Here is a 17,298-nt window from a genome sequence, read left to right on the forward strand (position 1 = left end):
TTTAAATGACCAGGAAACTCATCATTAACATTTATTTATTGATGTATAGTCAATTTAAAGTAGTAGAAACATTGCATGACAGTATTGCATATAATTCAGAAGTACACAACATGAATTACAAGATTATTCTTAAAAAACAGAGCTCTCACTGACATTGAATCCAACTGGAGGCAGTGTGCATTTGATCCAACCCTCCTGCTGTACATTGAGTCCAACACATTTATTGCTGTCCTACAAGGTAACTATTGCACAAAGAAACAATGTATCGCACTTAGAGCTCTCTTCTCACTCTTAGCTACCGCTGCACACTGTTCTTCAACTTACTCCATTTAAATAGTCATACAAAAATCTAGAGACATTTTCTGGTTCAAAATAGTTACAAAATTATATACAATATAAAATAGCTTGAAATGCTGTCCATTGATAGTCAAAGCCTCCTGTACGTCACGGTTGGATGAAATGCTAGGAACAATACAGCTACCGTCATATTTAAAATCAACTGAGGTTTGAAAAGAATGCCTGATGTTAACTTGTCGTTCTCCCACTTCAGCTAACATGTTATTGTTTTACGACTGAAGCTGTTGCAGCATGTGAACCCTGTAAAACCTCTCTGCAGAATAAATACAACTCAGCAATTACAGCAACCAATCACATGAAACGAGAACCGAATGAAGCTTTATACAGTAAAAACAAATGTACCAATTATTTCACCTGTCAATCAGGATCTGACTGCAGTGAGTAAACAGAGAAACCATAGCAACCACACATCTGGATTGTCTACACATGCACCTTAAACAAATATATATATCTTTTTTTTTTTTTTTTTTTTTTTTTAAATCAACCGTTATGCAATATTTTACATGTATAAAAAGTAAACTTCAAATGATTTAACAGTCGGGTTTACAATGTTCACTGCTCACAGAAATGATTGAGTAGAGTATGTAGAAGCAAGGGTCAGGTCAGATGTGGGTGCATAAACAAAGACCAAGCTCGAGTCAACAGGGCATTAGGCCAAGCTTCATCACAGCCCTAACATCAGATAGAAAAGGGCCTGGAATGCTACTGTATCCCTAATGGCTGTAAACGACTCTTTGATAAAAGCTGTAGTGCTGGTAACCTGTCGTCCTTCTGTTGATGGCCACTTCGCTGAAAAACAGAAGGTCTGGACTCCAAGTGCTCTGCAGTGATGAGCCACTGAGAGGAGAGATGGTAAATGTGGGACAACAACGCGAGTGTCAAGTGTCTTTATAAAGGTTAACTGCACACAAGCATACTTAATCTCCCAACTTTGTAGTCACGTGTCTGATCCCGAATCCAGAGAGGGTGCTCATGAGTGAAATTCGTTTCAGTCTGTTAATGTCACGTAGTCCTAGACCTGGTCACTGCCCTCCCTGAAGTACACCTGTTCCCACACCACTGTGCCCCACACGCAGAAGAAACCCCAAAGGTTGTTGAATGTACCGCGGTCGAAGGGGTTTTCATCAGCGCCGCAGTGTTTTAGGTAGGAGATGCGGTGGCGCGACATGAACTCCCAGGTGGTGGTGTTGAGAGACACCAGGTAGAGGTGGGAGCCGAGCAGGAGCAGCACGATCAGCGAGAGCAGAGCCACCAGCACGGCCACGGCCAGCAGCATGCCGTTGGTACGCAGCCACAGCTGCCAGCTGGGGGCGTAACTGAAACCCGTCCTGATGATGAAACAAGCAAGAGATAAGCCATCTTTGGAGGTTTTGCAGCTGCAACTATAACCTGACAGCACTGGATCTGTGATCGGTGACGGTGTTGTACTTACCAGGCAATGTGCAGCCCCCACAGCAGCACCAGCAGCTGGACAGCCAGGTAAAGCACAAACCAGCGGTGGTTCCTCTCGCCAACACAGTTCTCGATCCAGGGGCAGTGATGGTCGTACCGCCGGACACAGTGCTGACACGTCTGGCAGTGCTTTGATCTCATTGGCTGCTGCTTGGAACAAAGGTCATTGTATTTAGATGAAACATACAGCGGGTAAAATAAGTATTGAACACGTGACCATTTTTCTCAGTAAATATATTTCTAAAGGTGCTATTGACGTGAAATATTCATCAGATGTCGGTAACAACCCAAGTAATCCATACATACGAAGAAAACAAAACAAATAAGTTCAGAAATGAAGTTATGTGTAATAAAATGGAATGACACAGGGAAAAAGTATTCAACACGAAGAAAGGGAGGTGCAAAAAGGCATGGAAAGCCAAGACACCAGCTGAAATCTATCAGTAATTAGAAAGCAATCCTGCCCCTTGTCAGTGCAAATTAATATCAGCTGGTTCAGTCCCAACTGATGGCCTATAAAAAGGTGTCTCATTACCAAGGTGTCACACAAGAAACATCTCATGATGGGTAAAAGCAAAGAGCTCTCTCAAGAGCTGCACAACCTTATTGTTGCAAAACATACTGATGGCATTGGTTACAGAAGGATTTCTAAACTTCTGAATGTTCCAGTGAGCACTGTTGGGGCCAAAATCTGGAAGTGGAAAGAACATCATTTCACCATAAACCGGCCACGACCAGGTGCTCCTCGCAAGATTTCTGACAGAGGAGTGAAAAGAATTATCAGAAGAGTTGTCCAAGAGCCAAGGACCACTTGTGCAGAGCTTCAGAAAGATCTGGAATTAGCAGGTACAATTGTTTCAAAGAAAACAATAAGTAATGCACTCAACCGCCGTGGCCTGTATGCACGCTCACCTCGCAAGACTCCATTGCTGAAGAAAAAGTATGTTGAAGTTGTTTAAAGTTTGCTGCACAACATTTAGACAAGCCTGTGAAATACTGGGAGAATATAGTCTGGTCAGATGAGACCAAAATTTAACTCTTTGGATGCCATAATACACACCGTGTTTGGAGGTCAAAAGGCACCACCCCAAAAACACCACACCAACAGTGAAGTTTGGAGGTGGGAACATCATGGTGTGGGGCTGTTTTTCAGCATACGGCACTGGCAAACTTCATATAATTGAAGGAAGGATGAATGGAAAAATGTACCGAGACATTCTTGATAACCTCTGGATTACCTGTGCCGTTACCGACATCTGGTGAAAATGTCATGTCAATAGCACCTTTAGAAATATATTTTCTGAGAAAAATGGTGACGTGTTCAATACTTATTTTACCCGCTGTACATGCTATTTGGACCGAAACCAGAAAGTTTAAACATGTTGTTTTGAACTAGCCAGTGTTCTGTTTAAATCCATTTGTGTGAAAATGTTATAAATGAATAACCGCTGGTGCTCCTCAATGTGGAAAACAAGCTGCAATGAGACAGTCTATGGACTTTCACTGAGCCAGTACACATGATGTCCCTGAGAAAACTGTTTGGGTCCGTGTTTCTGTGCCGGAGCTGCAGAGATCACATCTCTGTGTCCGTGGCTCCTCCAGCAGAACACAAAATCAGGAATAAAGGAGGCTTATCTCGGTGTGAGGAGAGGAAAACAATGAGCTGACCTGAGCCTTTCACAAAGCACATGGATAATCTACAGTTATGATATTTACAACGGAAATACACTGAATGTTTTTTGCTGCAGTTGAATCTGGTATCTTTGTTTTTGTGTCACAATAGGAACAACTTTCCCTCTTTGAACAATTAATTTACATCTGTTCATGATGGAAGTTGAGGACCAACCGGTACAGAACACACCGGAATTACAGTTTATTATTTGTTGATCCTGAAGCAGCTAAACCACTTTTTACACATTATGTTGGCGTTACACATAGACTGAGAGATGTGGTTGAAAGCTCCAAAGCTAGTAAGTTGACCTTGAGTTAAGATGTTTCTTTCAAAACGTGTGTGGCTTTACAAGCTCAATAGTTTAGTTTGAAATAATGACCTGTACATAGAAACAGGCTTTTTTTGCTGCTTACAATTCAAAATAAATCTTACACAGTGGCAGAAAACATTACATCTAGATTACACTTGGCGGTCTTCTCTCGTGTGAGTCGGTATTATACCACCAGTCAGGTTCCAATCCTGAGTCTTCTTTTTTCCTAAACTCCCGTTTACGTTTACATTACATTGCTGTACACAGTGAGTGACTGCTGGGTCATATGATGATGTGTTCACTGGAGGTAGTATGGGTGTGTAACAGACAACTGGGCTCCTCCGCAACACATCTGCTATTCTATACTACTGAGGTATCTTAGAAGTACTGTAGAAATTTGAGACATTTCAGCCTGAGAGCTACACTGTTACCACAAATAGATGAAAAATTACAACACTATGTCTACAGAATATCAATCAATCAACCGATCAATTCATTGATCCATCCATCCATCAATCAATCCCACAGGCTCAGAAACCAGTTAACTCAAGGCCCTCTTCTAAGACTTGTGGTCTGTTGTAACTTTTGTTATTACTTTAAACACATGATCTAAGTTCCATACTTGACAACTGACACACTGTCTGCTGATGTGAGATGCAGATAAAAGAGAAAAGGCAAATAAGACACTCTTGAGTTTAATGTTTTGTTAACTTACTGTTCCCTGAGTCGAGATTGAACCTTCACTCTCAATTAAAACAAGATTAGAGTATGAAGTCAAGAATAGAAATTGACCTAAAAGAAAGTGTTTCTTTTATATTCTAAATTGTTTTTGAAAAACCATACATGTTCCAACAGACTTTTAGAAATCTTGCCATACTTTTTTCTAATTGTGTGAATCTGTATAAGAGTGCCACATGAGCACATGGTAGCGTGATGACAGGGTGTGTGGAGGTTACCTGCAGCAGACAGTGGCCACAGCGGCGCTGTCGCAGAGATTTGGTGGTGGGTGGGATCATGTCCTGCTGCTCCTCCGTCACTCCTAGCGTGAACTGGCACAGCACAGAAGACAAACTGGTCAGGGAAGCCACTGTCCAATTTTCATTCACAGCCTTTATCCCAACCTTTTGCGTGTGCTCATTCGTCATTCCCGTCCCCACAAACACGAAAACACTAAACACCACACAATCTGACTTACATTGTGTTTACCACAGGTCTCTATACCTACTTCTTGGTCTTCATCACAAGTTGTTTATCAGAACTGGCGTATGGAATGGTGATAGCTAAATCTTTGAATAACTTAAGTAGACAAACTTTACTGCACACTCGTTTCTTTCATTCATTCAAGATCCTATGAATGACATAAATACAAACAACAAACAATGTTAGATTACTCCTAATACAACACCAATTCCTTCTCTGGAATACAGATGTGCTGAACTGAAAAACAGGGATGCATCTAATGTGTGCAACACCTGCACTGCAACACGATACATCTGCAAAGGCATGAAGGAGCAGCCAGAGATACTGTCAGCCCAAATCAAGGAATGGTTCTCAGCTCAGGAAGCCAACCCCTTGAAAGAAAAATGGTTGATATATATATATATATATATATATATATATATATATATATATATATATATATCTCATTAGACCATCTCGGCGTGTCTAATGATGGAGATTCACATCAGCAACGGGAATCACCTGTAAATCGCTGTCATCAGACAAGATGAAGCCCGGATCCATCAGAGAGACAGCGAAATAGAGCAGAACCGACACCAGCACCAGCAGTACGAAGAGGACCGGTTGCACGAGCTGGCCCGTCTCCTCCTGCTTCCTCAGCTCTGACAGACAAAACACACAGGGAACCGTGAATGAACTCAGTGATCCACACTGGGAAGTCCAGCTGAGAGGAACCAGGCTCAGATAAATCCAAAGAATTTCATGGCAACACCAGTATAAACGATAATGTCATTATACATCAAGAATCATTCCACATTGTTTATATTATTTGACGCCCGCAGCTAGCGCTACACACATGACGTAGTGCTTACCTGTGTCATGTAGGAAGAGTATTAACGTGATGACCCATGTCAAAATCACATGAGCTGTTCTAACCAGAAACCCTGAGCCGAACACATTTTTGAACATGGTGCTAGCATGTTAGAGCGTCCATCGCGTCAGCTTAAGGATGAAAGGAGTCAGCGCATTAACGTTAACGGTGCAGAGACATCACGGAGTACGAAGGCTAGCGTTAACGGCTAACGTCGCCCCGGCACTGCCGGTTGTATTGCAACCGTCTTCAAGAGATCTGCGGCGTTTTTCCTTATAGGCTTCGGCGCGACTCAGTCAAACGCTGAATTAAATGTAGGTCAAAAAAACATAGCATTTGAATTTCGGCTGCTGTTTTAACGCATTTGTGTTTTGTTGTTGTCCGTGTGCGGTCCTAGCTGTGATTGGCCAGCGTCGGTCACGAGACAATCCAGCTAAGAGTAGCCGGGAGGGACACTATGCGCGAGGACCGCCCCGAGATGTGCAACCTCCTGCATCTCATTATTAGTTTGGTTGACGTCACGCATGTCAACACTGTAAGAATAACATATGTATCAGAATGCCAGACAGCTAATACTGGGATTGAACACATCTCCTGTGAAAGAAGGCAACACAACTCTTCATGAATTACACTTTGTTTACTTTCATTGTGTTACTAAATGAAATGGTTTTTATATTGGGTGCATCCTCCTGTTGGAACAATCTTTGGACCTACATATTTGAAGTCATGCTAAATAAGCACCGTCTACTTTTTATGTCCATCTTTCTTTATGTTATATGGGGTTTTTCATGTTGTTGTTTTTTAAATTAGCTTTGTTAAATTAATGACAAGCTAGTATGTGTAGTTCACAGCTCCAAAGCTGAGCTCTCCTGTGGAAGCTGCTGAAGTTTTCCATGACTTACTGTAATCAGTATGATTCAATTCAATTCAGTTTATTTTGTATAGCCCCGAATCACAAATTACAAATTTGCCTCAGAGGGCTTTACAATATGTGCACATGCGACATCCTCTGTCCTTCCCTCACATCGGCATGGGAAAAACTCCCCTAAAAAAAGGAAGAAACCTATGGGAGACCGACAGAGGAGGGATCCTTCTCCCAGGATGGACAGAATGCAATAGATGTCATGTGTACAGAATGAACAGCATAACAGAGATACAACACATTCAATGTATATGACAACTTCCTTAAGCAGCCTAGTCGGAATCGGGTCTAAGAGACAGGTGGAAGGTTTAGACTTAGAAATAGTTAAAGTCAATTGTTGAAGGTCGATGGGAGAAAAGCCATCTAAATATATTTCAGGTTCTACAGCTATGGATCGATCGGTACTGGTTGAGGGCAGTAGATTATAATTTTTTTCTCTAATAGTTAGAATCATATCATTAAAGAAGTTCATGAAGTCACTACTACTGAGGTTTATAGGAATACACGGCTCAACAGAGCTGTGACTCTCTGTCAGCCTGGCTACAGTGCTGAAGAGAACCCTGGGGTTGTTCTTATTTTTCTCTATTAATGCTGAGTAATAGGCTGCTCTAGCATTACGGAGTGCCTTCTTATATATTTTAAGACTGTCTCGCCAGACTAACCGCGCTTCATCCACATTGGTGGAACGCCATGTCCTTTCAAGTTTTCGCGATATTTGCTTTAAATCGCGGGTTTGAGGATTATACCATGGAGCAAACCTCCTTTCTTTTATTAGCTTCTTTTTTAGAGGAGCTATAGAGTCCAGTGTCATTCGCAGTGAGCATGCAGCACTATCAACAAGATGGTCAATCTGAGACGGACTAAAGCTAGCGTAGGAGTCCTCTGTTATATTGAGCAATGGTACTGAATAAAACCCTGAAGAAATCGCTTCTTTAAATTTAGCTACAGCATTATCAGATAGACATCTAGTGTAGAAACTTTTGCCTAATGGCGTACACTCTGGTAGAACAAATTCAAAGGTTATTAGATAATGGTCCGATAAAAGAGAGTTCTGTTGAGAGACAATTACATTTTCTATTTCAATACCATAAACCAGAACAAGGTCGAGGGTATGGTTAAAACAGTGAGTCGGTTTATGTACACACTGACAGAAGCCAATAGAATCTAATAATGAACTAAACGCAGTACTAAGGCTATCATTATACACATCCACATGAATATTAAAATCCCCTACAATAATAACTTTATCTGTCTTAAGGACTAAACTAGATAAAAACTCTGAGAATTCAGATAGGAATTCAGAATACGCACCTGGTGCACGATACACTATAACAAATAAAATTGACTTTAATGCTTTCCCGCTCGGGTTTGAAAGACTAAGAACAAGGCTTTCAAATGAGTTGTAATTTAATTTAGGTTTAGGGTTTATTAATAGGCTTGAGTCAAAGATAGCTGCTACTCCACCTCCTCGGCCTGTGCCTCGAGGAATATGAGTATTAATATAACTTGGAGGAGTTGATTCATTAAGGCTAACGTACTCTTCATGACACAGCCAGGTTTCAGTAAGACAAAATAAATCAATATGATTATCTGATATTAAATCATTTAGTTACACCCTTAGATGACAGAGATCTAATATTTAAGAGTCCACATTTAATTGTCCTGTTTTGATGCACTGTTGCATTGGTTGCCTTAACTTTTATTAAGTTATTTTGTATAACTCCTCTTCTGTTGACTTTAAATAATTGAAGTGGCCGTGGGGCAGACACAGTCTCTATAGGGTTTTGGGTGGGTAAATGGGTGGGTAACTGCTCCAAAGGAAGCGCAGAGAAGTGTGAAAGACTGCGACTCTGCTTCTGCTTCCTGGTCTGAACTCTGGGTCATGGATTAGGTCCACTAATAAACTGGGTCAGATTTCTAGAGATGAGATCCGCTCCATCCAAAGTAGGATGGATGCCGTCTCTCCTAATCAGACCAGGTTTTCCCCAGAAAGTATGCCAATTGTCTACGAAGTCCACATTGTTTGCAGGACACCACCTCGACAGCCAGCGGCGGAATGATGACATGCGGCTATACATCTCATCATTGACCAGATTAGGGAGAGGGCCAGAGAATACTACGGAGTCCGACATTGTCTTTGCGTACGAACACACCGATTCCACGTTCAATTTAGTGACCTCCGAGCGACGTAATCGGGTGTCATTACCGCCGACGTGAATAACAATCGTACTGTATTTACGTTTAGCCTTAGCCAGCAGTTTCAAATGGGATTCTATGTCGCCCGCTCTGGCCCCGGGGATGCAGTTAACTATGGCCCCTGTCTTCGCTAACTTCACGTTTCTCAGAATGGAGCTGCCGATCACCAGAGTTGGTTTCTCAGCGGGTGTGTCGCTGAGCGGGGAAAACCGGTTAGAAACGTGAAGCGGTTGGTGGTGACCCGTGTGCTTCGACATAGAACTATGCTTCCTTCGGACAGTCACCCAGCCTCCCGGCTGCTTGGGGGTTGCCGGGGGACGGCTAGCAGGAGCTACGTCTGGTTGGCCCGCACCGACTACGGGGGTGGGCTGGCTAACTGCAGTAGCTAACGACTGAGCTTCAATGGTGCGGAACCGGGCCTCTAACTCACTGAGCCTCGCCTCCAACCTAACAAACAAACTACATTTGTTACATGTACCCTTATCAGTAAAGGAGGCAGAGGCATGGCTAAACATGAGACACACTGAGCAGGAGGGAGAAGGAGAGGGAGAAGGAGAGAGGGAAGGAGAGAGAGAAGGAGAGAGGAGCGCCATCGCTAGCTGCTAAGCTAAATGAGGCTAGCTAGCGTTAGCAGAACTGAACAACGTGTAAACTGTTGGTTTAAGCGAAAAAGTCGTTGAATTAAGATGTGATATGAGTGTTCAAGTCATTTAAATGTAAAAATACAATGATACAATTCTGAGGAAATATTCCCCAAAATCTCTATCAACACTCAGTTGACTTAACACTTCTCCGAAAATATCATAAAACATTCTTATACTTATCCTGAAACAAACTCTAAAGGTAAAAGGAACTGGAGTTGCATGCATTTACTACCACTGGGCGGCTGTGGCTCAGTGGAGAGCAGGGTCGTCCTACAATCAGAGGAGGCGGTTCGATCCCTGTCTCCGGCAGTCCATGCCGATGTGTCCTTGGGCAAGACAGCCCATGTATGTATGTATGTATGTATGTATGTATGTATGTATGTATGTATGTATATGAATGTTAGTTAGGGTCCTGATGTGCAGGTGGCACCTTGCATGGTAGCTCCTGTCATCAGTGCATGAATGGGAGTGAATGGGTGAATGATTAGTATTGTAAAAGCGCTTTGAGTGGTCGGAAGACTAGAAAAGCGCTATACAAGTACAGTCCATTTACCATTTACAAAAACACAGGGTGAGGTATTATGATCATATTTCTGGTTTTATGTAAAACAAAACAAAAACTTAAAATGAATTCCAAAAACACATTGCTAATTTGTCTTATTTGTTTGAACACATCACATGATTTGTAGGTCTTCCTCAACAAAGACAGAATAGCATGACATGCATGACAGTTTGAAATTATTATCTTCACATACAGTTCAAATATGTATTTAAACAATTGTGCATTCTTGGGCTGATACTTCCAAACACATTCAGGGTTCCTCCATCCTGAATGCCTTTGATATATCTGCTCCTGTCACCATAACTCTATTGTTCAGAAAACTGCTACTGAGCCTGCAGCTCTCTGGCCTTTTTTTCATCCAGAATGAGAGGAGTTGGCAGTGTCCTCCCTTTGAGCAGCTGCTCCAGGCCCTGGCAGAGGTGAGAGGGAGGTAAATTACACCACTGTTAATAGACAGAAACACTGAAGATGAAAGCAGTGTATTCAGTGGCCACAATTCATTTTAAATGAAGTTGAGAAAACGGAAACCTTTTTTTATTCAAAGAACAACCTGTAACTGCTTTATAGGTTTCAGCAGTTTAACACTGTAACCCAATAACCAAACCTTTCTCTAATACCCTTAATGTTTATATGGATCTGTGGACGCTAATATATACTCACCTCACCAAAGTAGGAGACCAGTGGTGAAATCTCACATTGTGCTGGAGGGTTGTCCCCTGCTGATTCCCTGTGGGATCATTTTCATTTCGGATTTTAGGGATGGATTGTTTCCAGTCTCTCTCAATACAAACACTCACAAGTCAATATTCACATTAAAAAAACAAAAACATTTCTCCTGTCTATAAAAGGACAACGTTTTGTACTATAAATAATGTCAACTATTTCCAGACTCAAGGAAGTCTCTAGCCGGCCATGATTTTGATCAGCACATAGCTCCCCATAAAACACGACATGCCATTTTTACATGTGGATTAAACAAATAAGATATAACTAGTCAGCTTTAGAGGTGGTAGCAGGCTGCTTTTTTAAACAAACTAACTTCTCACATTAGACATCTTGCCATAATTGATGTTATTGGTTCTACCTGTGCTTTTCCTGCTAGATTCAAATGCCGGCAATAAAAACAGGGTAAGGGTTCAAGTTCTGACCTTATCTTTTAGTGCAGGGTGTATATAGGATCTTGTCCCCTTACCTGGCTGTAGGAGGAAGGGTATTCCCTTGTTCATCTAACAGCGTGGCTTTTGCGGCCGTTGCCCAGCGGCAGTGTTGGGCCAGCAGAGAGTTTCTAGCCATGGTTGGGCTGTCTGTGGCTGCTCCATCTGCATTTTTTAGTGGGGAAAACTCATCCTCCCTCACAACCTCAAACGCAACAAAGTTCCTTCCAAAGACAGACAATACATATTTTAATTAGCTGTAGATACTGTGGTATGACTTTATTTAATTTTATGTAGAGTAAAACAACAGATGTCAATAGCTGAATACACAATATAATAATCAACAATACCTTGAGAATGGAAAGACATCAAAAACAAATTTCTCCATCTTAATGCCATTGGGTTTGGTGGGTTTGACTCGATTTCCACATGTGTCCACAAAGGGTACTTTCTTGAATGCGACATGTTGTTTCAGTTGGCCTTCATAAACCCTGTCAGATGAAAGAATAGAAGGAAATCAAACACATTTTTTTACAGGGCTTATCAACCTGCAAAGGAATATTATATATAGGGTTTATCCTCTGGGGATCCACATATTTTCATAGTTCTATCACAGAAATCTGGCCATCCATTTTTGTAGCTTTTTGTATTTCATTTAGGAAGTGTTATTGAAATTCAAACTCTGACAATGGTGCAACAGGGTAGGCCGGGCAGTCACCAAAATCTTTAAGAATCATCTACTGGCCATTAATATACACAAAAAATGTTTGGCAGTCAAGCCAGTTGTAAAAGTTTATTTCTAAAGTTTAGCTCTGAAAATACAGTGAATGTGTTCATAGTGATGAGGGGACATGTCACCAGAGCAACAGCGAGGCTCATTGATTGGGATTTTTAATGGAGCACTTTGGTACAGAAGAAATGTCAGGCTTTAGATACCCACACCATCTTGTTAGTAAGATACATGCATTGTTGGTTTGGGTCTGCACATGGAATTTTTTGACAATATTAAAAATACAAAATGTCACCAACTTTTTTTAGTAGTCAGATTAATCTAAAGTAGACCCCTAGATCAGGACTGCTCCTCCTTCTCAGCCCCAAGTGGCCAAAGATCAATTATTGCAGATTTGACCCTAATATATGGCCGTTTCACCCACAAGCTGCCTCTCACCCTCTGTCGGTAGTGGTTTTCACTCAAATTAGTCTTGACACCAGAGTTCACTCACTCTGTGACTCCCATACTGTGCTGTCAGCACATAGGACACTAAAGGCTCTTACTCAGCTACATCCTGCAGGAAAGCCCTGGTGAAAAAGTGATTGCAGATGTTTCCAGCACTGTACACCAACTCCCCTCCAGGTCCTCGGAGCTCAGCTGTCTCTGGTTGGATCTCACTGTACTCCACTACCTGGGAGACGCCTTGCACCCTGCAAACCACGCCAACTGGCTCAGCAGGGTTTGCCTTCTCCACCACCTGACACATGATAGAGATGAGAGGCCAGATGGAAACACAAGTCACAATTTGGATTTTTTCTAATCCCAAATTTTCTTTTTAAATTACAAGAGCTCCAGTGGAATATGAAAAAATACACTCATCATCAAAGAAGGAAGCATGGGGATTGGATTCATTTGAGGGGTGTGGACCTTGAGACGATCTCCTCCTACCACCAACGCTACTGAATCCGGAGTACAGAGGGAGGAGATCCTGGATGGAAGCTAAACTAACGCGGCCAATACTTTAGGCTATTCCACAAACTAGTCCTTGAAAAAGTTCTGTTTAAATCCAGTTATTATTATTATCATTATTATTACAATTATTATTACTAATAGCCTACTATACTAGTTAGCTACTTAGCTCTATTTATAATGTTCAATGAAAAATGCAGAAGCCTGTCCTCATTCCCCCCCCCAACACCAATGTTTTGATCTTGCCTCTCAAAAATAGAGGAGGAGAAACCTCCTCTGCCTCTATGGACCCAAACAGAATTGTTAAAAGGATGCCTCCCTGCTCCAGCTTTGTATTTAATGCACAGACATGACATCAATACTTTCATCTAGCTCTTAGAGAGAAAGCACATAAGCATATTTCAAAAATGTTTAGCTGTTCCTTTAATGGACTTTTTTATATCTACTGTATGATATTACTCTACCTTGGCTCCGCAGTCAGCCCCTTTGCTCACACAGAACCCAATAAACACAGGGTCGGCCATTTTGACCAGGATGTTGTCAACACAGTACACATGCAGGTACTCCACTTCCCTCTTCTTCATGTCCTCCAGCACCTTGTGGTCCACCAGCGCCTGGTACAGACCACCATTACCATCTGTCAGAGAGTAGAGAGGTTTTGAAACATGACACATTATCTCAAACTATCTTGAACATACATCAGTGGCATTAGGTGAGTCCAATGGGACCTCATTGACATTTGTCTGGATCTTCAGTAGGAACTGATGTGCACCCACCTGGGGCCATGGCTATCTTCCCTTTCCCCTGCAGAATGACCTTTCCGTCAAAGGTCACTGCTGGGATCATCCTTTGCTCAAACATTACAATGTTTGCTGGCTCCAGACCAAAGTAGTTGTTTTCCTTGAAGAACTTCTCAGTGGGAGCCAAAGTGAACTCACTGGTCATTATGTACCTGAAGAGTTGCAATGGACAAAGGTGTAAATGTTTACTCTTGATCATCTTGGTGACATTATTTATCTTAAAACGTATCCAAGCTTAATCATAGAGCCAAAACAGCAATGTTTCCTTTAATCACTTAACATTAAGATTAATAACATAAACAAAAAACATGTAAAGCGGCTGAAAGGTATTACACGTAGTAGCAAGCTCACAAGCATTTATCATCAAATGTTCTGTTTGGGTTCAGCTCTAAAAACCCACTGTATGTTTTCTGCCCAGCATCTAGCTGCTGAACATACAGCTGTTCTGTCACACAAAGGCAGAGAGCAGTAACTAGAGAAAAGCTCAAGTTGAGATTAAATGTTTTAAAATGTACAGGCTGACTGCATAAACTAACAGATGTAAAACCTTCATTTTACATCTCTTTTGATAAATTACTCTGCAACATAAATCATTGACGGAGACCATAGATACAATCTAAAAACTGCCCTCTGCCTTTTGGAAAAACTTTAAAGGAATATAATAGAAAACACAATATCAGCAAACAATGTGTTCCTTTAGGTTTCCATCTACCATTTGTTAAAAATGACCTTAAAACCAATATAAATGATTAATTTACAATGTATCACATTTAGATATGAGATATAAATAGCTTGACCACACTAAAAAGGGAATCCCACTAGAATCGTAAACAGTCATGGCAGTTTCTGTTACCTCATCAACAAACTTAAATGCTCTTGTTTTAAGTTTTATTTTAATTTTTTTATTAATCAATTTTGTATGTCATCAAATGTGAAAAAGTCAGGTTCTGGTCTTAGTTTACTCTTATTTAATTTAGTTTAACTGTGTCAGCATGAACCTACACATGATCAGAGAAGTGGAGGAGGATCCATCATATGATCTTACCATGGAACGGTGCAGTTTGAGTCATACTTTCTGTCGGCCAGCTCCCGGATTTTGTGAATACGCTCTGCCTGGATTTGATACAATGTTTTTCCGCTTGGTAGCCCAACATTATACATTCCTTTGGGATACTGAACACCAAGACGGGTTCCCTGACCGCCGGCCAAGAGAAGGACTCCAACTCGATTCTCTGAGATTTGCAAAAGCCCTGTTATAATAGAGAGGTAACATGAGCAGCAGGGCCTTTAACTTTACAACTGGCATACATAGCACACTACACCTTAAATCATACTGTATACGTGAAAAAAAAAACTTTCCAAGCTGGCGTTAAACCTTGAACTGGTTACTGCTGTCATAATGCTGTGGTTAAGCTTCAGTAGAGTAACAGTGATTAGACTGTTTTACAGTGACACAGAGTAAGAGCCATGCACAGTTCAACCAGAACGGGACGTTTCCCTTCTCAGGTTGTTTAATTGTAATGGTGTATTGAGTGATGAGGAGGTCAGTCTCTATAGTATTTCAGAAGCAAAAGCAATGATTTAAGAAAAGTCAGGGGGAAAAATGGTGTAGCAGAATGTTTTCTCTTTTTGTTATGTTACGACCTCTGTTTTAAACATGAAACAGACAAACCATGCCAGTCCAGTTAAGTTTTGGGAGTGTGCAGATTCTGTCATGAATGGTAACAAACAGTGTTTAGCTAAATATATTGTATTAGTGTTGATATTGGATTTTATTCGGTGTACCTGCCTGTACCTGCTGTGGTGCATTTGCAGCCACTGTGCAAACATTTTGTGGACATTTCTGTAGATCACTTCATCAAGTGGGAGATGCTCCCATCATCAGCCAGATTACAAACAATTTTGAGACTTCATATGGAGAAACCTTCAAATGGAGCTCAGATTATGAACTGCTGCTCAACGTCACCAAAGAGCTGATTGTTGATTTGGGAACAAAAGGAGGTGAAGAAACACAGCCCTTTCTACATTAATGGAGCTGAGGTGGAGCAAGTTAACAGCTTTAAGTTCCTGACTCCGTGTTGGAACTACTGGAACATCAGAAACCTGCAGGAGCAGATTTCACACACTGCCTTTTAAATAGAAGTGGATAATGGATGCATTTAATAACCAATCATATGTTTTTATGTTCAATCTTAATCTGAAAAATAACTTAAAAGTTGTTGAGTAAAGGTGAAGGGCAGTAAAACTACTAACAGTATTTCTTCTGAAATGTAGTGCAGTAAAGTATAACAATGAAAAACCTGGGTAAAGTAATACTCTCCTTAACCTCAAACTGGAAGAAGTGTATTTGAGTGGACGTCAGTGACTGGTGGAGATTATACTGGTTTAAAGGGTTTAATGCTGATTCTGCTGCACCTATATGTACATTGGTAATCGCACTTAAAATTGAAACATCTCTGACAAAAACACAACTCCATGTTGTTTTTCAGCAACCTGACCCCATCTTCCTCTTCTCTGACTTCCCTCACAAGCTACCGTAAGCCTTCTCAAAACGTTCACCTTCATTTTCCCACACTGCGAGAGACTCCTTGTCACTCTTCCTCACGCTGCCGATGGACTCTGCGGGGACAGGCTCTATGTGTTGATCCAGGCTAGCGGACGGGGAGGTCGCAGCCCTCGCAGCTCCCTCACAGTGATCCTTAAGTCCCTTAAGGTCCAGCTGGGAAAGTTCCTGGAGGAAACTGTGTCTGTCCTCATCACACAGCTCGGGCCAAAACTGCAGGATGTGAGACTGTCCTGCGCTCTCTAAGCTCTGCTTCACTTGTTTCAAGGAAAGCATGCTGTGTCCCGGTGACAAAACGAACCGTGAAGTAGGACATGGAAATACTAGTTTGTAGGAAGTGACTGCAGCTTTCGGTCCCGGACAAGGATCGCGTGGTGAGAGTCAGCCAGAACAGGAAACAGCCTGCTACTGCTGCAATGAAGAGCGTCTTTATGCTGCTCCAGCTTCACAGAAGCGTTCTGAAAACAGACTTCCTCTTAGTCAGCAGAGAGCCACGAGACCAGAGGCGTGCTGACTCAGGCTTCATCAGCTGACTACTGTACTGATGCACTCCATCTCAGAGGGAAGTATTGTACTTTTTACTCCACTACATCTCAGAGGGAAGTATTGTACTTTTTACTCCACTACATCTCAGAGGGAAGTATTGTACTTTTTACTCCACTACATCTCAGAGGTAAGTATTGTACTTTTTACTCCACTACATCTCAGAGGTTTTTACTTTTTACTCCACTACATCTCAGAGGTAAGTATTGTACTTTTTACTCCTAAATCTCAGAGGTAAGTATTGTACTTTTTTTACTACTTTTTACTCCACTACATCTCACTTTTTACATCTCAGAGGTAAGTATTGTACTTTTTACTCCACTACATCTCTAAGTATACTTTTTACTCCACTACATCTCAGAGTTAAATATTGTACTTTTTACTCCACTACA

The 17,298-nt window shown here is 41.5% G+C and overlaps 2 protein-coding genes across 2 annotated transcripts; both read right to left on the bottom strand.

Annotated features, from left to right (window-relative positions):
- Positions 1–3: 3 nt before the first annotated feature.
- On the bottom strand, positions 4–6,237 carry zdhhc12b (zinc finger DHHC-type palmitoyltransferase 12b). Its single transcript, XM_054611996.1, has 5 exons — positions 5,843–6,237; positions 5,493–5,632; positions 4,748–4,840; positions 1,790–1,956; positions 4–1,685 (listed from the first exon to the last, which is right to left on the bottom strand). The coding sequence occupies exons 1-5, from the start codon at positions 5,937–5,939 to the stop codon at positions 1,370–1,372; spliced, it is 813 nt and encodes a 270-aa protein (XP_054467971.1). The 5' UTR covers positions 5,940–6,237; the 3' UTR covers positions 4–1,369.
- Positions 6,238–10,182: 3,945 nt separating this feature from the next.
- uap1l1 (UDP-N-acetylglucosamine pyrophosphorylase 1, like 1) lies at positions 10,183–16,783 on the bottom strand. The gene is made up of 9 exons (XM_054612508.1): positions 16,360–16,783; positions 14,846–15,050; positions 13,777–13,952; positions 13,465–13,637; positions 12,595–12,788; positions 11,670–11,810; positions 11,358–11,543; positions 10,826–10,892; positions 10,183–10,575 (listed from the first exon to the last, which is right to left on the bottom strand). Exons 1-9 carry the CDS (start codon positions 16,637–16,639, stop codon positions 10,489–10,491), a joined length of 1,509 nt encoding a protein of 502 aa, XP_054468483.1. The 5' UTR covers positions 16,640–16,783; the 3' UTR covers positions 10,183–10,488.
- Between the last annotated feature and the right edge of the window lie 515 nt (positions 16,784–17,298).

Source organism: Anoplopoma fimbria, chromosome 14 (assembly GCF_027596085.1).
Source record: "Anoplopoma fimbria isolate UVic2021 breed Golden Eagle Sablefish chromosome 14, Afim_UVic_2022, whole genome shotgun sequence".
Lineage (NCBI taxonomy): Eukaryota > Metazoa > Chordata > Actinopteri > Perciformes > Anoplopomatidae > Anoplopoma > Anoplopoma fimbria.